At 41.4% G+C, this 21,833-nt stretch overlaps 1 protein-coding gene and 1 long non-coding RNA gene across 5 annotated transcripts in view; one reads left to right on the forward strand and one right to left on the reverse strand.

Annotated features, from left to right (window-relative positions):
* VPS13A (vacuolar protein sorting 13 homolog A) overlaps window positions 1-9,531 on the reverse strand; it is a 270,963-nt gene extending 261,432 nt beyond the window's left edge. For all 4 annotated transcript variants that reach the window (XM_027964486.2, XM_027964487.3, XM_027964488.3 and 1 more), the window contains exon 1: window positions 9,283-9,531. In XM_027964486.2, coding sequence (XP_027820287.2) covers window positions 9,283-9,382 — 100 coding nt within the window. In that variant the 5' untranslated portion in view covers window positions 9,383-9,531. The remainder of the gene's footprint in view (window positions 1-9,282) is intronic.
* A 57-nt stretch (window positions 9,532-9,588) lies between these two features.
* On the forward strand, window positions 9,589-11,417 carry LOC132659167 (uncharacterized). The gene is made up of 2 exons (XR_009599210.1): window positions 9,589-9,721; window positions 10,264-11,417. It is a non-coding gene; the product is annotated as an uncharacterized LOC132659167 (long non-coding RNA).
* Window positions 11,418-21,833: the final 10,416 nt, after the last annotated feature.

Below are 21,833 nucleotides of genomic sequence, written 5' to 3' on the forward strand. Positions count from 1 at the left end.
AACTCAACATTCAGAAAACTAAGATCATGGCATCTGGTCCCATCACTTCATGGGAAATAGATGAGGAAACACTAGAAACAGTGACAGGCTTTATTTCTGGGGGCTCCAAAATCACTGAAGATGGTGATTGCAGCCATGAAATTAAAAGACGTTTACTGCTTGGAAGAAAAGTTATGACCAACCTAGACAGCTTATTAAAAAGCAGAGACATTACTTTGCCAACAAAGCTATGGTTCTTCCAATAGTCATGTGTCGATATGAGAGCTGGACTATGAAGAAATGTAAGCACCTAAGAACTGAATCCTTTGAACTGTGATGGTGGAGAAGACTCTTAAAAGAGTCCCTTGGACACAAGGATATCCAAAGGAAATCAGTCCTGAATATTCATTCATTGGAAGAACTGATACTGAAGCTGAAACTCCAATACTTTGGCCAACTGATGTGAAGAACTGACTCATTTGACTCTGATGCTGAGGAAGATTGAGGGCAGGAGGAGAAATGGGCTGGAATGGGTGAATTTAACTCAGATGACCATTATATCTACTACTGTGGGCAAGAGACCCTTAGAAGAAATGGGGTAGCCATCATAGTCAACAAAAGAGTCCAAACTGCAGTACTTGAAAGCAATCTCAAAAACGACAAAATGATCTCTGTTCATTTCCAAGGCACATCACTCAGTATCACAGTAATCCAAGTCTATGCCCGGACCAGTAATGCTGAAGAAGCTGAAGTTGAACAGCTCAATAAAGACCTACAAAACCTTCTAGAACTAACACCCAAAAAAGATGTCCTTTTTCATTATAGGGGACTGGAATGCAAAAGTAGGATGTCAAGAGATACCTGAAGTAACAGCCAAATTTGACCTTGTGCTAAGAGTTTTGCCAAAAGAATGCACTGGTCATAGCAAATACCCTCTTCCAACAACACAAGAGAAGACTCTACACATGGACATCACCAGATGGTCAACACCAAAATCAGATTGATTATATTCTTTGCAGCCAAAGATGGAGAACCTCTATACAGTCAGCAAAAACGAGATCAGGAGCTGACTGTGGCTCAGATCATGAACTCCTTATTGACAAATTCAGACTTAAATTGAATAAAATAGGAGAAACCACTAGACCATTCAGGTATGACCTAAACCACATCCTTTACGATTATACAGTGCAAGTGAGAAATAGATTCAAGGGATTAGATCTCAAAGAGTGCCTGAAGAACTATGGACGGACATTGTACAGGGAGGCAGGGATCAAGGCAGGGATCAAGACCATCCTCAAGAAAAAGAAATGCAAAAAAGGCAAAATGGTTGTCTGAGAAGGCCTTACAAAAGAGCATTGAAAGAAGAGATGCGAAAGGCAAACGAGAAAAGGAAAGATATATGAGGAGTGGAATACAACTGACTCTTGAACAACAGAGCTTTGCATTTTGTGGGTACACTTGTATATGAATTTTTTCCAATAAATACATACTTCAGAATTATATCATAGTTGAATCTGAGGATGTGAACCACAGATATGGAAGGCCAACTGTAAAGTTAAATGCAGGTTTTCAACTGTGTAGGGGTTTGAAGCCCTAACCCCTTGTTGCTCAAGGGTCAATTGTAACTAAAATGAAAAATGAAGGAGGGTATAATATTACCAATTTCACAGAAATAAAAAGGACTATAAGAATACTATGAACAGCCATGTGTCTACAAATTTGATAGCCTAGCTAAAATGGGTAAATTCCTAGAAACATGCACAATACCACTAATGAATCATGAAGAAATGCATAATCTGCACAAATTTGTAATGAGAGTTCATCAGTAATCAAAAAACATCCCAACAACAATGACAACAATAAAAGCTCAGAACAGAAGAGTTTCACTGGCGAATTCTACCAAACATTTAAAACAAAACACCAATCCTCCTCAAATTCTTCTAAAAAATGAGAAAGAAACACTTCCAAACTGCATACAGGTCTCCATTAATCTGATAACAAAGCCAAGGATACCAAAAGAAAACTACAGATCAGTATCCCTCATGAATAATGAGGCAAAAATCCTCAACAAAATACTAGCAACCAAAATTGAATGGTACACTAAAAGAATTATCACTATTATTCAATGTAATATTCTAGGAATGGAAAGATGGTTCAACATACAAATTCAATCAGGGTAATACACCTCATTAACAGAATGAATTAACACAGGATCCCTTCAACTGATGAAGAAAATGCATTCAAAAAACTTCAACATTCTTTCATGTTAAAAACATTTAAAAAATTAGGAATAAAAGCAAACTATCTCAAGATATTAAAGCCATATATGAAAAGCACACAATGAACTTCATATGTAATGGTACAAGATATGTCTTTTTCTCTAACATCAGAACAAGATAAAAGATGTCCACTTCTGCCACTTTTACTCAACACAATGTCATAGAGCAATTAGGCAAGAAGAATAAATAAAAGGCATCCACACTGGAAAGGAAGAAGGAAAATTCTCTTTGTTCATAGACAGCATGATCTTACATGAAGAAAAATATTCCACAAAAAACTGCTAGAATAAATAAATTCAACATGTTGCTGGATACACAATCAAAATACAAAAATCAGTTGTTTCTATACACTTAACAATCCAAGATAGAAACTATGAAAACAATTACATTTACAATTGTGTTAGTTAGTTGCTAAGTCGTGCCCAACTCTTTTGCAACCCCATGGACTGCAGCCCACTGGGTTCTCTGTCCATGGGATTTCCCAGGCAAGAATACTGGAATGGGTTGCCATTTCCTTCCCCAGGGGAACCTCCACCACACCCAGGGATCGAACCCACATCTTATTGCAGGCAGACTCTTTACCACTGAGCCACCAAGGAAGCCATTTACAACAGTATCAAAAATAACAAAATACATAGGAAAAAACAATGGGGAGAGAGAAGAGGAGAATGATATATATCCCAAAACCTATAAGACACTGTTAAAATAAAGAAAACACATATATAAATAGAAAAACATTCCATTTTCACAATATTGTTAAGATATCAATACTACCCAAAGCAACCTACAGATCCAATGTAATCTACATTAAATCCTAATTCTTTTCAGAAATAGAGAGATTCATTTTTAAATTCATACGGCATCTCAAAGGATCCACAATCAAAACAACCTTCAAAGGAATGTTGGCAATCTCACATTTCCTAATTTTGAAAGTGATGCAAATGATGCGACTGACAAGGGGCTAATGTCCAAAATATGCCAACAGTTCATATCAAAAAACAATCTAAATCAAAAAATGGGTGGAAGACCTGAATAAACATTTTTCCAAAGACAACATACAGAAGGCTAAATAGGCACGTGAAAAGATCCTCAGTGTTGATAATTAGAGAAATGGAAATCAAAGCCACAATGAGGTATCACTTCACACCTGTCGGAATACCTATCATCACAAACTCTACAAATAACTGATGTTAGAGAGCATACAGAGAAATGGCAACCCTTGTACACTGTTGGTGGGAATGTAAATTGGTACAGCCACAGTGGAAAGCAGTAAGGAGGTCCCTTTAGAAAGTAAAAATAAAACTAGACTATGATTCAGCAATTCCACTCCTGGGTACACATCCAGAAAAAAAGAAAACTAATTGAAAAAGACAGAGGCACCCCAGTGTTTATAGCAGCACTACTTACAATAGCCAAAACATGGAAACAACTCAAATGTCCAGCAACAGATGACTGAGTTGAAAAGATGTCTCACATACATACACACACACACAAAATAAAATAGTACTCAGTCATAAAAATGAAGTATAGCCATATACAGCAACGAAGATGAACCTAGAGAATATCATGCTTAGTGAAAAAAGTCAGAGAAGGCAAATATTATATGATGTCAACTATATATAGAATCTAAATAAGTGTATATACAAAGGAGAAACAGACTCACAGAAATAGAAAATAAACTTGTTACAAAAGGAGAGAGGGAAAGAAGGAAGAACAAATTAGGGGTATGTGATGAAGACACACAAACTGCTGCCGGACTGGATGAAGCACAAGATGGAATCAAGATTGCTGGGAGAAATGTCAATAACGTCAGATATGCAGATAACACACCTTTATGACAGAAAGCAAAGATGAACTAAAGAGCCTTCTGACGAAGGTGAAAGAAGAGAGTGAAAAAGCTGGCTTAAAACTCAACATTCAAAAAATGAAGATCATGGCATCTGGCCCCATCACTTCATGGCAAATAAATGGGGAAACAATGGAAACAGTGACAGACTTTATTGTCTTGGGCTCCAAAATCACTGCAGATGGTGACTGCAGTCATGAAATTAAAAGACGCTTGCTCTGTGGAAGAAAAGCTATGACCACCCTAGACAGCATATTAAAAAGCAGAGACATTATTTTGCCAACAGAGGTCCGTCTAGTCAAAGCTATAGTTTTTCCAAGTAGTCATGTATGGATGTGAGAGTTGCACTATAAAGAAAGCTGGGTGCTGAAGAACTGATGCTTTTGAACTGTGGTGTTGGAGGAGACTCTTGAAAGTCCCTTGGACAGCAAGGAGATCCAACCAGTCCATCCTAAAGAAAATCACTTCTGAATAGTCATTGGAAGGACTGCTGCTAGAGCTCCAATACTTTGGCCACCTGACACGAAGAACTGACTCATTTGAAAAGACCCTGATGCTGGGAAAGGCTGAAGGCAGGAGGAGAAGGGGATGACAGAGGATGCGAAGGTTGGGTGGCATCACTAACTCAATAGGCATGAGTTTGGGTAAACTCCAGAAGTTGGTGATGGACCGGGAGGCCTGGTGTGCTGCAGTCTGTGGGGTTGCAAAGAGTCCGACACAACTGAGCAGCTGAACTGAACATAAGACTATACATAAAGAGAAACATTTTAACAGATTAACATTTCAAAAACAGAATATGCAACTTGTTTTTGTTTTTGTTTTTTAAAGAAGTCTGAGCTTCTAATGTTACACAAAGATGTCAGGCGTAGCAAATTGTTTAAATTTGCCCAAGTATTGTAATTTTGGAGCAAACAAAGAAAATGGGTGAGAAGAAGAAAACTATAATATTAAAAGGTACACTCTATGTTACAAATGATAATTCTATTACACAAGGCATCCTTACTACTACTTCTGCCCCTGAATTTCTAATATTTTTGCCCTGAAAGTGCCCTTAAAATGCACCTATTTGGACATCACAATCCCCTGTGTCATTTGGTTAAAAAACATTGGTGGGGGGTGTCCCACTTTCAATAAATGAATTATAGTATCTGGGAAGTAGTTCCCCCAAAAATCTGTATTTCTAACATTCACATATGACTGATCCTGATGCAGCCTAGCTCTTGAATGAAATATTAAACACTAGATGGTTTAGCAAAGTTGGGAGGCGAATCGCAGATGTGTCTGCGAAGTACTACCAACTCCCTAAATGCATGATACACAGGGAGGGTGGAAATAACTGTTTAAAATACATACTTTATCAACATCAGAATCTGCCAACAGTTTGAGAAGAAACTCAATTTCTCTTTCTTCTTCCACAAAATAGATGCTTCCAGGACTCAGCCTCCTTAGTGCATAGCACAGTATCGTGGCACTGCTCTACTGTATTATAATTAGCTCTGTAAACTTCATATATAACAATGTTTCTAAGGAAGAGAATTCTAATTTTCAAAGGAACATCTCTGAAACAAATTTTCCATTATTAGATATGAAACCATCAATTTAACTTCTGTATACTAATTATACTATTCATATGCCAATAGTGATATTAACTGGATTACTGTACGGAAGCCTAGCAAAAGCACCCATTTACTAATAGGTCCTTCTGACACTAGACCCTAAAATATTAAGTCCATAATCTTAACATTTTTCCTATGTAGCACCTAGTTTCTATTACTGAGATTTTCAACGAATGTTTTAGTCCTCTAAGTTTATCAAGAATTATTATTGCTTTTTAAATTCTCCAAGAATATTTTAAATTCTACCTATTACTCAAAAAAAGTAAAATATAAAACTATAAAGCTTCTGGAATAAAACACAGTAGAAAATCTTTGTGACTTTGGGTTAGGGAAAGATTTCACAGATATAACACCAAAAGCATGACTCACAAATTCTGATAAACTGGACTTGATTAAAATTTTAAACTTTTGCTCTGCAAAAGACAGCCTTGGAAACAACTCCGAGAAAGTATTTTTCAAATCACTTATCTTACAAAGGACTTGCATCCATAATACTTAAAGAATTTTCAAGGGTTTGGAAATTCCTTAAAATGTCTAAACAAAGTTACAATATGACTCAGAAATTCCACCTCTATACACAAGAGAACTTAAAGTGTATGTCCATGAAAAACCTGTACATGAATGTTCACAGCAGCATTAGTCATAAACGGAAAAAGTAATAATAATTTAAATCTCCATCAACTGATGAAAAGGTAAACAAAATGAGTTATACCCATACAATGGAATGTTACTAACAGCCACAAAAAAGAATGAAATACTGATATATGCTACAATATAAATGAACCTTGAAAATATAGTACTAAGTGAAAGAAGCCAGAAACAAGAGGCCATGTATATTATGATTCAATTTACATGAAACGTCCAGAATTGGCAACCAATAGAAGACAAAAAGTGTATTAGTGATTGCCAGAGAACATGGGGATAAATTTGTAGTGATTGTTAACAGGTATGAGATCTATTTTTGGAGTGTTGAAAATGTTCTGGAATTAGATGTAGTGACAGTTGCACAATTTTGATGCATGCCACACACGAATGCCTCTCAAATTTATTTCATTTAGTAAGTGAAAGGAATGAACTAAGAAATCAGGTCCACAAAGATACATACCACATAATTCCATTTATATGGCACTCTAGAAAAGGCAAAACTGTAGGGATGGAAAACAACCAATGGTTGCCAGGAGGAAGGGTAGGAGTTGGGTGGGAGACTACAAAGGGGCAGCAGAGGGAATTCTGAGATGTGGAAAACAGTGGCTGACTTTATTTTTCTGGGCTCCAAAATCACTGCAGATGGTGACTGCAGCCATGAAATTAAAAGATGCTTACTCCTTGGAAGGAAAGTTATGACCAACCTAGATAGCATATTCAAAAGCAGAGACATTACTTTGCCAACAAAGGTCTGTCTAGTCAAGGTTATGGTTTTTCCAGTCGTCATGTATGGATGTGAGAGCTGGACTGTGAATAAAACTGAGTGCCAAAGAACTGATGCTTTTAAACTGTGGTGTTGGAGAAGACTCTTGAGAGTTCCCTGGACTGCAAGGAGATCCAACCAGTCCATCCTAAAGGAGATCAGTCCTGGGTGTTCATTGGAAGGACTGATGCTGAAGCTGAAACTCCAATACTTTGGCCACCTGATGTGAAGAGCTGACTCATTGGAAAAGACCCTGATGTTGGGAAAGATTGAGGGCAGCAGAAGGGGATGACAGAGGATGAGATGGTTGGATGGCATCACCAACTCAATGGACATGAGTTTGGGTAAACCCCGAGAGTTGGTGAGGGACAGGGAGGCCTGGTGAGCTGTGGTCCACGGGGTTACAAAGAGTCTGACGCGACTGAGCGACTGAACTGATGTTTCTTCTGTATCAAGGTTGTGATGCTGGATACATGCTTCCTTGTATTTGTCAAACTGATAGAACTGTGCATCACAAGAGTGAATTTAGTGTATGAGTATTTCAAATTAACATATCCACTGATAAATCAAACTCTACACCAACCTCCACCTTGAAGTAGAAGCAATTTTCAACTATAGGTTAAAAGCAAAGCATATCACAAAATGTTCTCAAGGCTTCCTACTGAGGTGGGTGGAGACAAGTTTTATCATTACTATTTTACAAATGAAAAGCAGCACAGATTAAACTATCTGTAAATTTCTGGTACTAGTCCGAGATGCTGAGCTAGCATTTATATTCTTCATTCCTGCAGTCCCACTCTCTACCAAGGTAAAAGTGAAAGTGAAAGTGAAGTCGTGTCCAACTCTTTGCAACCCCATGAACAGTAGCCTGCACCAGGCTCCTCCATCCATGGGATTTTCTAGGCAAGAGTACTGGAGTGGCTTGCCATTTCCTTCTCCAGGTAATCTTTCTGACCCAGGGATCGAACCCAGGTCTCCCGTATTGTAGACAAATGCTTTACCATCTGAGCCACCAGGGAAGGTACTAGATATCAACAGTAGTTAACAAGAGGTTTTCTTTATCAAACTAAATTACTTATTTACACTATTAAGTAAAGGAGAAATATCACGATAAATAAGTACTTTAGAAGAAAGCTGTCAAGTGTGTGCATATTCAAAAAGACTAAAATTTTAAAATATATCTATATATTACTCACACAAGGAGATTAACCCTAGCTTTGGCCTGGGAAAGACATTTCACAAGAAAAAGAATCTAATTTCTAATGGGTGTTTAAAATAGATAAGCGTGTAATACAAAAACAGGCGGAAGCACAGCACTAAAATTGAAACGCCAAATAAAGAAATACACCAGAACGGATACAAAGTAAAGCATCAGTCCTTCACCATCCAACTTCACATCTCACTTAGCGTAAGGACAGCGCACCTAGCTTCTTTAAAATTTCAGTAATTCAATGTGACCCACAAAGCCCCAAACCCTTAACAGGCTTGATACACTGCTGGGTTCAGGTTGTAAATTGACAACACACCATCAATCTTTCGAGCGATCCTGCACAGGAGTTTTCGCTCTGTTATCAGCCGAACCCAGGCGAGCCTCCCGGACTCGAGGCGGTGAGGCCGGAAGGGGGAGCGGAGCAGCCAGCAGGGTTTGGCCGTACCCCGAGGCTGGGCGCGGAAGGAGGACGGCATCTCCGGTCACAGCTCCTTGCTTTCACGTGCGGGGCGGCGTGCGGCCCTCCGTGGGCTGCCCGGGCCTCCATCACAATCCAAGGGGCGAAAATGACAGGGACCAGACCAAGCCCAGGTGTGTCTCGAGGCCGCCCCTCGCCCAACACAGCTGAAACCAGACCGCGAAGGGCAGAAAAGGGCGGCTCGGTGGAATTTGAACTCCAGACCCTTGGAGTCCACTGTGGGCCCCTTGGGCCGAAAGGCGGCGGGGGGCGGGGGGGGTGGCCTTTTCATCCGGCATCAGAGACCCCAATCCCCGCCGGCCAAAACACTAACTCGCCGGTGGAGGCCCGGCAACTGCCTCCCGGCTCTACGTAACAGGACCCCAAACGAGTCGGCGGCAGGTGGCAGAGTGGGGCCCGAGGCCCCAGGAAGGCAGGGCCGGCTCTGTCAACGGAAGCACGGGAGGCGAGATGGCGGTCTCGTTACCTGCCCAGATGCCCAGACTGAGCTGGGACGTGTCCAGGTTCACCACATAGTCCCCCAAGAACCGGTTCAACACGTCCACGACCACCGACTCGAACACCATCTTCCTCAGCCGCGGTGGACGCGGCGCTTCTTCTTCCTGCGCCTGCCCTCTCGAGCCCCTCTCACGAGACTGCTCGGTTCACCGGCTCCTGGGCGGCTCCGACCGTGGTGCCACCAGCGCCGCACGCGTAGCCCCGCCACGAGCCCTATGAGGGGCGGAGGCGGTCGCTCGCGCTACGCATGTGCGGCTCGGGATCCAGAGTTGGGCGGAGCGCGAGGCCCGAGAAAAAGCTAAGGCGGCTGCGCGGCCGCCTCTCCAGCGTTTGCCCTAGTCGGGCGGAGCGCGGCTCCTTTTTCTCCTCGGCCCCGCCTCTTCCCCCATCGCCAGGCAACCGAACAGGTACCTGGAGTTACTGGACATTTCTGACCCCGCCCCCACCGGCAGCCTGGCCTCCCCACTGGTGCCGGGGGCGGGGGCGGGGGCGGGGGCGGGGCGGGGGCGGGGGCGGGGGACGGGACGCCAGGGGGCGCGGCGGTTACTCCGTGCCTGGAACGCCCCGCCCCTAACTGAGGAGACACGCCCCCACGTGGGCAGGGAGGTCCTAAATCTGGGTAAAGCGGCTGCAGATTAAAAGTGCCTTCCGCATTTGTTAGGCTGGAGGCTCTCAAGTGGAGTCCCGGGGAGCTACGCACTTATTATTACAAGTGGGGAGGTACAGGCGGAACCCGGGCAGTGCTGGCTTCCCAGGTCAGTCCAGCCTGAGTGTCTGGATGCCTGTAACTGCCCCGTTCAGTCCTACGAACGCTTGGAGAGGTTACACAGTCGATGACTTAACTTCCGTGGCTGCAAATCGAGAGAGGAAAGAAAAGTAAATTCTGGGTTGTAATTCCATGGTCCTTTCCCTTCATCTGAGATCGCACTCTCTTGGTCTGGTTATTTAGACGGAGCTGACTTTCGTCCCTTAGAGTCAACCAGTTTTGACTGACACTGCTGAGCGCCCTCCTACGAAGACCTGAAGACCTAAGACTCACAGCCCCTGAGCCTTCACAGAATGACCTTGAATAAATACATAAAAATTAGAGCTCTTTCAGAACCACTCCCACAGCCGTGTTTGGTTTTATACAGAAAGAGGGCCAAAGACCTGAGGTTGTGAAGGCCAAACACGCTGGATGTGAAGTCTGGAGAACTATAATTAATAACCCTCTAAGGATTTAAGAGATCATAAAGGTGGTCATCGGAGAAGGCAATGGCAACCCACTCCAGTACTCTTGTCTGGCAAATCCCATGGACGGAGGAGCCTGGTAGGCTGCAGTCCATGGGGTCGCTAAGGACTGAGTGACTTCACTTTCGCTTTTTACTTTCATGCATTGGAGAAGGAAAATGGCAGCCCATTCCAGTATTCTTGCCTGGAGAATCCCAGGGACGGTGGAGCCTGGTGGGCTGCTATCTATGGGGTCGCACAGAGTCGGATACGACTGAAGCAACTTAGCAGCAGCAGCAAAGGTGGTCATGTATGGATGTGAGACTTGGACAGTGAAGAAGGCTGAGCGCCGAAGAATTGATGCTTTTGAACTGTGGTGTTGGAGAAGACTCTTGAGAGTCCCTTGGACTACAAGGAGATCCAACCAATCCATTCTAAAGGAGATCAGCCCTGGGTGTTCTTTGGAAGGAATGATGCTAAAGCTGAAACTCCAGTACTTTGGCCACCTCATGCAAATTGACTCATTGGAAAAGACTCTGATGCTGGGAGGGATTGGGGGCAGGAGGAGAAGGGGACGACAGAGGATGAGATGGCTGGATGGCATCACTGACTCGATGGACAATGAGTCTGAGTGAACTCTGGGAGTTGGTGATGGACAAGGAGGCCTGGCATGCTATGATTCATGGGGTCGCAAAGAGTGGGACACGACTGAGCGACTGAACTGAACTGAAGGATTTAAGATGTAGGAGTGTAGTTTAAATTTCTTTCTGCATAGCAAATGATGACTTTCTTGTTAATTCTTGCATCATTTTGTACGTAGTCACCCCAATTTTTTAAGGTTTGAAGGTTTACCTTTCCAAGTAGAATGTCTGGAAAATACAGTGTAAAATCTTATTTTACATGAGTTGATGTATTGCTTTCCTATAATTTCATATTTAAAGGGACCTTAATTAAGTCACAGTTCAAGCTCTTGGGCTTTAAGATAATAAAGCTGCAATGTTAGGGATTTGTCCAAGATGACACAACTCATATTCTGCAGAAACAGATGAAACTTGTTACTTCTGGATGACTCCACTCCATCATCTACTTCTGGATGACTCCACCCATCATCTCACCTGCTCCTCTTGCATTTGGCTAATGACACTGGGAATCTACCTCAGAATACCTGAACAGAGAAATTAATGGAAGCTAAAATGCCTGCTGCTGCTAAGTCACTTCAGTCGTGTCAGACTCTGTGCGACCCCATAGACGGCAGCCCACAAGGCTCCCCCGTCCCTGGGATTCTCCAGGCAAGAACACTGGAGTGGGTTGCCATTGCCTTCTCCAAAATGCCTAGCAAAGGGGAAAACTTTCTGTCATCAGGGATTTTGCTACTGTACTATGATAAACCACATATACAGTAGCTACAAAATTCCACTGTTAAATCTAGCACAAGTTTAAAGTACAAGAAATTCCAAAACTCAGTCCAAAAATATGCTTTAGTAGCTTGCAAACACCTCACACTAGTTTTATACAGTCCATGAAAATCCTATAGAATTGGGTGAGGGGAGTGTCCTGCTAAAATTTTAGAAGTATTAGCTTTTATTTGCTAAAGAGACCAATGAAAAAAATTCTGAGAAACTGTTGGAAATAAAAAACAAGATGAATGTTGTAACAATTCTTGTCTACTGTTAGGTGCTATGTCTTGAACATGTTTCCTAAGTATTAAAAGGTACAATTTTCATGTTACTTAATCCATCTTAGGAATTTTGTAAGCAAAAATAACATCATCATATAAAAGATAGGTGTTTATTTATTAAACCATTAAGTCAAATCTCTGTTAAACCTTGAAAAATAAGCCCAGGAATTACCAAAAAGATGCTGAAGTTTCAAATTTGAAAATGTACCAGTATAAGGTGATTTTCCCTCCATATCCTAATTCATTGTTTGATCAAATAAAAAAGAAAAGCTTTTTTAGTGACCCCAAACTGCAATACCATCCAACTGTGCAACAGATTAATAACTTTGTAAGTTAGATTTGCTATGATCTTGTGTTTAGTTTACATACTACAGCTTTCTATCTCTGAAGTTTGGGTATGCCGGTAGTAATGCTGGACAGTTTTTCCTCCTAATTGTAATTCCTCTGTCCACAAGTGCATGTCATTGCTGTGCTACTTGTGTTTATCATCCCCCTCTTGAGGTCAGTATTGAGAAACTAAGCTAGATGTCCAGATAACAAAGCCAATGAAGCACACCACCTTCCTGAAAACTGTCTTGGAGGAGCAAGTCCAGAAGACGGCGATTTTATAGGACTTTTACTGGCGTGGCCTCATAAAGCTCTACACTCCTATCTCAGTTAACAGTTTAAAAATTATAAACAATCAGAAGTTATTTGGATGTGTGTGTTCCAATCCTAAAAAAAAAAAAAGAGAGAGAGAGAGAAATTTGTTGGAAGGGAGACCTATGGAAAAGGTTGAGAAACTTACAAAAACCTTATTCAGGCAGTGCATGTGAAAATTTAAATCAACAGTGTTTCTAAAGGGTAGTTTAAAACATGTACAAACTGACATATACATGTCTATATACAAGCATGTACATACGATTTAGCTCAGCAATCCCACTTCTAGAGATTTACTCTAAGAAAATAATTATAAAAATTCAAAAAGCTATCCCACAAACACATTCATTAAAGCATTATTTATAATAGCAAAAAATTAGAAACAATCTAAACATCCAATAGTAGGGAACATGGTTAAGTAAACACACACATATTACTATTACAAGCTTTAAAAATGATGAAGATCTATACTAATATGGAAAGAAGTCAACACTTGTGAGAAAGTCAATACGCTTATGAGAAACAAGGTGCAGAATAGTATATGAAGTATAAATTTTGGATGTTCAGAGAATACATATAATATATATATAAAGAATATATATTTATATATATAGAGAGAGAGAGAAATCTAGATGTATGCTCACCAAATGTTAAGAGTGGTTATCTAGATAATGAGACTTTGGGTAATATGTAGTTTCTCTGTTCTTTCGAGCTTAAAAAAACATGTTTCACAGTGAGTATGTATCTTTTCCCCAAGACAAGAAATGTGTCTAAATAAAGTAAAAAGATAACTACAAATCAAGTATAGTAACATTTCTTTTACTCATACTAATTGAAATTCTTTTAGCCTAAAGCAAATCATCTTTGGAGATTTTGAACCAAAGAAACTGAGTTTTATTACATTCAGCTATATGCTGTACACTTGGAACATTTAAAAAAAGATGCAAAATTAATTTATTCTTCTAAACTGGTGAAGAGGGATGTATCAGAAATGTTATTTTAGTGTATATTCTTTGGTAATGCTTCAGGAAACTGCATGTGCGTATGGATAAACTAGTCTTCCTAAAATCAGAGCCAACTGAAGTTTGTTAGCAAGGTCCCAATCCTGGTGGAGAATTGATATAGAAACATATGTGGATTCTCAAATATTAGCCAAAAGACATAGCAGACATTTCCTGAAAAGGATATACAGGTGGCAAATAATCACATAAAAATATTCTCAACATCATTAACCACTGGGGAAATGGCTAAAACCACAAATGAACAATCACTACATACCATCAGAATGGCTGTAAAAAGAAAAAATGACAACTCAAAATGCTAGTGAAGGACTTCCCTGGTGGTACAGTGATAAGAATCAACCTTCCAATGCAGGAGACATGGGTTTGATCCCTGGTCCGGGAAGACTCCACATGTTGCAAGGCAACTAGGCCGGGAAGCCACAACTACTGAACCTGCATGCCTAGAGCCTGTGGTCCACAACAGAAGAAGCCTCCGCATGGCAACAAAGAGTAGTACCCCATCTTTGGAACTAGAGAAAGCCTGCACATAGCAACAAAGACCCAGCAAAGCCAGAAAATACTTATTTTTAAAAATGCCAGTAAGGTTGTAGAGAAATTGAATCATTTATGCATCAGTGAGTGGCTTCCCTGGTCCATGGGATCACAAAGAGTTGGACACAACTGAACAACTTTCACACACACACACACGCGCACGCATCAGTGGAGTGCTTCCCAGGTGGCACTAGTGGTAAAGAATCCTTCTGCCAATGCTGGAGATGCAAGAGAAGTGGATCCTACCCTGGGTTAGGAGGAACCCTTGAAGAAGGAAATGACAACCCACTCCAGTACTCATCCCTGGATAATCCCCGAGACGAAGGAGCCTGGAGGGCCACAATCCACAGGGTCGCAAAAGATTTGGACACGACTGAGTGACTAAGCATGCAAGTACGCATGCATCAATGGTGAGAAAGTGAGATGGTATAACCATTCTGAAAAACAGCTTGCTGCTGCTACGTCGCTTCAGTTTAGCAGTTTCTAAAAAATAATAATAAAATAAATATACACCATCTGAACCAGCAGTTATAGTCCTGAACATTTATCCCAGAGAAAGGAAAATATGTGTTCACATGAAAACTCATATGTGAATGTTTGTAACAGCTTTGTTCATAATAGGCAAAAACTGGAAATCACCCAAATGTTTTCCAACAGATGAATGGTTAAATTGGGATACTACACAGCAATGAACATAACAAACTCTTGATATATCCAATAATTTGGATGGATTTCTGGGGAATTAAGCTGAATGAAAAATATGATACATATTATAAAAATAGAGAACAGATTAGAAGTTTTCAAAGGTTAGATATGGGATGGAGAGACAAGCGTGGCTACAAATGAATAGCAGCAAGGGACCTTGTATTTTTGGAATAATTCTGCATCTTGATCGTGGTAGTGATTACATATAACTGCATAAAATCATATATACACAAATGAGTGCATATAAAACTGATGAAATCTGAATAAGCATTGGTACTATAAGTGATACCAATATAATTATTTCCTGGTTTTGCTATTTCACTATAACTATGCAAGATGTCACCATTGAGGGGCATGATGAAAGGTACGTGGGACCTCCCTATAAATTTCTTTTGCAACTTTCTATGAATGTATAATTAACTTGAAACAATATTTTAAAAGTTTTTGTTAATTTGGGGTCCACTAAGGGATACATTTAAGTGATCAAATGAGCCTGAATTAAGAGCTTCTATACAGTGCTTTAATATTGTTATGCAAGATACTCGGTAAAATATTTGTCAGCTGAAAAAAAAATGCACAACCCAAATAAAAGTTGAGAATTTGGTGAATATTCTGACACAGCATCTCAGGTAATACTGATAAACTGTTCTGAAGAGGCAAGGTGGGGAGCCAGGGTATATAGGAGTTTTTGCAGCAGAAGTCCAGGTATTCAGAATGTCAAAATGTTACTGTTAATAAAAGAAAATCAGATATCTGTAACTGAAAATCAGTTAAGGAATTTAGTATTTCTCTATGTATGGGAAGATGCTGGGCTCACTTAAATCATTCTTTCGAAATGCACCTTAGCTATCTGGGGTCAGTATCCTATGTTTCCTCATTCTGAGCTTCCTCAGGGTACACCATCAGGGGTTGGCTGTAATGGCTGACTGCTAGATGGCCTTGGCCAAGAGCAGCCCATTTGTCTCCATTCTGAGTTCCTTCAGGGGTCACCATCTAAGTGGTTGTAATGTGATGGCCTGATGGCCGTAACATCCTTTGTTTACTGAAATGGCAAGCAATATTTTAGTTCACATATTTAAAAAGGAAAAGTATCTGAATGTGACGCCTTATCAGGAAGCATTAAAATATAAATTACTCTGCAGTCCCAGTGAAATACTAGAGAGAGATACAATAACAGATTTTTCAAGCATCTTCCTCTGGCTCTAAATATCTAAAATGACTGACTCCTTCCCAGATTGAAAGGAGTCCCAAATGCTGATGTCCATCAGTGCTTGCTGACCCCAGATTTTCACATGGCTGATTGTTTATCATTCAGGTCTCTGCCCAAATGTTGTTGTTCAGTTGCTAAGTTGTGTCTGACTCTTTGGGACCCCATGGCCTGCAGTACTCCAGGATTTCCTATCCCTCACCATATTCCAGAGTTTGCCAAAGTTCATGTCCATTGAACTGTTGATGACATCCAACCATCTCATCTTCTGCTCAAATATTTAAGGCCTAATCAGGGGACTTCCATGCCCTTTCATTCTCAGGTAGCCATCTTTCATACTCTGTCATAGCCACCTTTTTATCTTCATGTTATTTATCACTCTCTGAAATTACCTTCTTTACAGGTTTTAAAAATTTCTGTCTCCCCCATCACTGCTACTTCTAGACAGAGTGCTAATGTGTCTAGTCTACTGTTTTTTTCCTCAGTACATCGGTGTTTGGCACACAGTAGGTTTTCAATACATTTTTGTTGAAAGAATGAACAAATGTTGGATAAGAAGTCACCACCAGCTCTCACAAGACTGAACATACCACCAAAGGAGTAGGTTAATAAGCCAAGGCCAACTTAAGGAGGGGGTATTCATAGGATACAAAACACAGAGACTGTTTGTGGAGTGAAGTTGCAGCCCAGGAGAAGAGGCACCTGAACCTCGGCTGGGTGCCTGCTGCAGTGCTATAAGAGGAATGTGTATGTGTGCTTAGTAGGGTCTCTTTGTGACCCTGTGGACTGTAGCCCGCCAGGCTCCTCTGTCCATGGAATTTTCCAGGCAAGAACATTGGAGTGAGCTGCTGTTTCCATCTCCAGGGGATCTTCCTGACCTAGGGATGGAACTCAAGTCTCTTGTGTCTCCTGCATTGGCAGGCAGATTCTTTACCCCTGCACCACCTGGGAAGCTCATGACAGGCAGGTACAGAGAGTTACAGTGAGACCAAAAGGATATATGTGGAAGACCAGACTCTAGACCCAGAATTAGGTTCCTGATGGTTGAACCAAGGTGAGTCTAGAGAGGACAATCTAATCTCAAAAGAGCATCCAGAAGGATCCTTCAGAAGAAAGTGAGCTTATGTCACGTTTGTCCTCCAAAGCTGCTAACATGCTGCCCATATCACCATGGTAATGGCCACAGCCCTTCTGATGGCAGATAAGACCTTCCCTTCCACCCTGCCTTTATCTAGAAGCTCTTTCCTCAGACACTTGCATGACTCACTCCCTCCATCTTTGTTTGATCTGTGTCATTTTCTCAGCCCTTCCTCGAACAGGCCAGTTAAGCTTGATCCCTACTCCTACTCCTCAGCTCTCCTATCCCCTTACCTGCTTTACCTTCCCTCCGAGCACTTACCACCTAACATGCTATTTTTTACTAATTTATTTTCTGTCCACCTGTCTGCATTATCATGTAAAAATATACTGTAAGCTACTCAAGGAAGAAATATTATTACTATTGTTTTGCTCATTGTTCTATCCTCTGTGCCTAGAGCAAAGTAGACATTCACCTATTTGTGGAAGGAAGGAAAGGCATACCTGCCCAGTATTGAATCATTGCCAATCAGCTCCAAACTTATCCTTGGATTTGTAGCTCTAGGATGCTGAAGCACTCTGCAAACGACATTAGCAGCTGACTCCTATTTAGGTTTTGTTCAGAATAGGCACTAGAAGGGCCAGAGAAGGAAGAAGAGACTTGCTCCTTGTTCCCCATAAGGCTTCCTGTCTGCTTCCTTTGGTTTTGATTGATTCACCAGCAACTCTTCTTCACCTGACAGCAGCCCCTGAATCTGCCTTGCATTTTACCCAACTTGCAGAATCAGTATCATCTCACCATTTCAGAGACCTCAGAACCAACCTCGTTGTTCCTGCTCCTAAGGATGCTTCTCCTAACTTGGAGACACAGCCTCCTCAGAGGTCTGTGGTTCAGCTTGAGGGCTCCTCTCCTTAGTTTCCATGTCTGTCCATTTGCTTACTCAGTGTGTGTGTGTGTGTGTGTGTGTGTGTGTGTGTGAAGTCGCTTCAGTCTTATCTGACTTTTTGCAACCCCATGGCCTGTAGCCCGCCAGGCTCCTCTAATCTATGGGATTCTCCAGGCAAGAATACTGGAGTGGTTGCTGTGCCCTCCTCCAGGGTATCTTCCTGACCCAGGAACCAAACCCACATCTCTTATGTCTTCTACATTGGCAGGCATGTTCTTTACCATTAGCTCCACCTGGAAGGCCCTTGCTTACTCAGTCCTTGGGGTTATATCCACTTCCTGCAATAACTACCTCCGAAATCCTTTAGAACTCTCTTTTCACTCTTTCATTACTTAACAATCTTATGTCTAATTAACAGTTCTGTATATATCTCTTTTGTGGAGAGCTGAGTCAGTACCTGCAGTTGAGTCTGTGCCCAGGGAGATGCTTGGCTGAGACAGAGAAGCATTGTCATCAAAGGGAGTACAGACAAATCGTGGGTGAGGAAAGAAGCCAGACCCAGGGCCAGAGACCGGATTAAGTATCAGGACTGGCAGCAACTGCCCGTCTATAAATAAGTAATGAGTCCAAGGATCAAGAACAGGTCAGGCAGTAAAGTGTGAGATGAGCCAAGATGGAGACTGCAGAAGAGAGCCTTCCCGGATGAAGTGCCGGGGTCTGCTCTAAATGGTCCTGTGAACAGGCGCCGCTTGAGAGCACACAACACCACTCCCCTCCTTCTCCATTCAGGGCAGCCTCTCCATTCCAGAATCTTAGGAATCGAAAGACCCCTGAGATCTGAAATCTCTGCCTCTCTGGACTTTTGAGTATTGAAAACCACTATCTCAATTCCCTGCTTTCATTCTTTATCCTCCCTCTGGGAACCGCTGACTGCACTGGAGGATCTGTGACCCTGTATGTGCTTCTGTGAAACCCTTTCCAAGAGCCTAAAGCACCTCAGTGGGAAGTTCTAAAGCCAGTCCCTAGCCTCCTCTACCCAACCTATCTGTTAGTGCAAGTCATCTGAAACATATAGACAGGAAGCACTGACCAGGATGCAGCGGGGAGGAACCGTCCAAAGATAGAGTGCACCCAGGTGGCCATGTTGAAAGTGAGTCAGGTGGTAACCATGGATCTCAACTAGGTCACTGCAGTTTACACAAACAGAAAAGCATAGAGGAAATGCAGAATTTATGAGCCTTGGAAACATTAATGATAGTGGGTAATTAAAATAATAACAAGATTTTGTCATTCATAATAACTGAAATATAAAAACAAGGCCTTGGTTTTACAGGAGATGATAAGGACTTCAGTATTTTCTTCATTTCATGAGATTTGAAATCCAGGGGAAAATATTTAGGACATGGTGCAGTTTGTTTGAGGACAGTTAGAAATTAAGAAATAAAGTCCCATTGTGAGACCACCTGACCTGCCTCTAGAGAAACCTGTATGTAGGTCAGGAAGCAACAGTTAGAACAGGACATGGAACAAGAGACTGGTTCCAAATAGGAAAAAGAGTACATCAAGGCTGTATATTGTCACTCTGCTTATTTAACTTATATGCAGAGTACATCATTAGAAACTCTGGGCTGGAAGAAACACAAGCTGGACTCAAGATTGCTGGGAGAAAGATCAATAACCTCAGATATGCAGATAACACCACCTTTATGGCAGACAGTGAAGAAGAACTAAAGAGCCTCTTGCTGAAAGTGAAAGAGGAGAGTGAATAAGTTGGCTTAAAGCTCAACATTCAGAAAACTCAGATCATAGCATCTTGTCCCATCACTTAATGGCAAATAGATGGGGAAACAGTGGAAACAGTGTCAGACTTTATTTTCCTGGGCTCCAAAATCACTGCAGATGGTGATTGCAGCCATGAAATTAAAAGATGTTTACTCATTGGAAGGAAAGTTATGACCAACCTAGACAGCATATTGAAAAGCAGAGACATTACTTTGCCAACAAAGGTCTGTCTAGTCAAGGCTATGGTTTTTCCAGTGGTCATGTATGGATGGGAGAGTTGGACTGTGAAGAAAGCTGAGCGCTGAAGAATTGATGCTTTTGAACTGTGGTGTTGGAGAAGACTCTTGAGAGTCCCTTGGACTGCAAGGAGATCCAACCAGTCCATTGTAAAGGAGATCAGCCTTGGGTGTTCTTTGGAAAGAATGATGAAACTCCCAGTACTTTGGCCACCTCATGCAAAGAGTTGACTCGTTGGAAAAGACTCTGATGCTGGGAGGGATTGGGGGCAGGAGGAGAAGGGGACGACAGAGGATGAGACGGCTGGATGGCATCACCAACTCGATGGACCTGAGTTTGAGTGAACTCTGGGAGATGGTGATGGACAGGGAGGCCTGGCGTGCTGCGGTTCTTGGGGTCGCAAAGAGTCGGACACAACTGAGCGACTGAACTGAACTGAGAGTCCAAGACGAGATGAGTTCCCTACACCAAAGCAATTATGTACACTCAATGTAAATGACACTTAAGAGTAAAGGAATATAAAGAAAGAAAAGCAGACCACGAATAGAACAGTGAAGAAGCATTCTCATTTAGGGACAAGCCAAATGGACGTGAGAGAGGACACCCAGGATAGGCACCAGAGAGTCTGGAGTAGGATGACACAGAAATTCAAGAAGGATTTATACCAAGAGGAAGTGGTCAACAATACAAAAATTGTAGAGCTGTCAAGAAGAAAACTGAGAAAGCTCAACAATATTTAGCTATTGGTGAGTACTTGCAAGGTCTTTTGATTTACCTACTGATAGAGTAGATTTTAAAAACAAGAGTTACTACCAAATCCAGACCTTATATTTGCCAGTATTATGCTTTTATTTAGAAAATTAAGTTCATGTCAACACCTAACAACTACTTTAAATACGCAGCTTCCATATCTAAAGATTCTTTACTAATGAGGGTTCATTAACTCAATGCTGCTGCTGCTGCTAAGTTGCTTCAGTTGTGTCCGACTCTGTGCAACCCCAGAGACAGCAGCCCATCAGGCTCCCCCGTCCCTGGGATTCTGCAGGCAAGAACACTGGAGTGGGTTGCCATTTCCTTCTCCAATGCATGAAAGTGAAAAGTGAAAGTGAAGTCACTCAGTTGTGTCCGACTCTTAGCGACCTCATAGACTGCAGCCTACCAGGCTTCTCCACCCATGGGATTTTCCAGGCAAGAGTACTGGAGTAAGGTGACTTCTTCACATTAATTCAATCAGTATCCACATTATTTTTGTATTTTTTCAGTATTTTAACACTTCCCTTTCCGGTATATGCTTTTATAACCCCAGTATAACATAATTCCTGGTAAGAATCTTAACTGATCCATAAATAAACTGAACAGTCATCTCCACATATCTTATTTTTTTGGCTGTTTTAATCACAGTTTGTCTCTGCATACTTTATTTAAAACTTCTTGCCTGGAAATATGCTGACCTATAAATAGACATTTAAGAAGCTATATATAAACCTGCTTTCTAAGTTTTTGTACTTGTGTAAATCTTGATAAGACATATTATTACTAAAAGCA

The sequence above is a fragment of the Ovis aries genome, chromosome 2, assembly GCF_016772045.2.
Source record: "Ovis aries strain OAR_USU_Benz2616 breed Rambouillet chromosome 2, ARS-UI_Ramb_v3.0, whole genome shotgun sequence".
Lineage (NCBI taxonomy): Eukaryota > Metazoa > Chordata > Mammalia > Artiodactyla > Bovidae > Ovis > Ovis aries.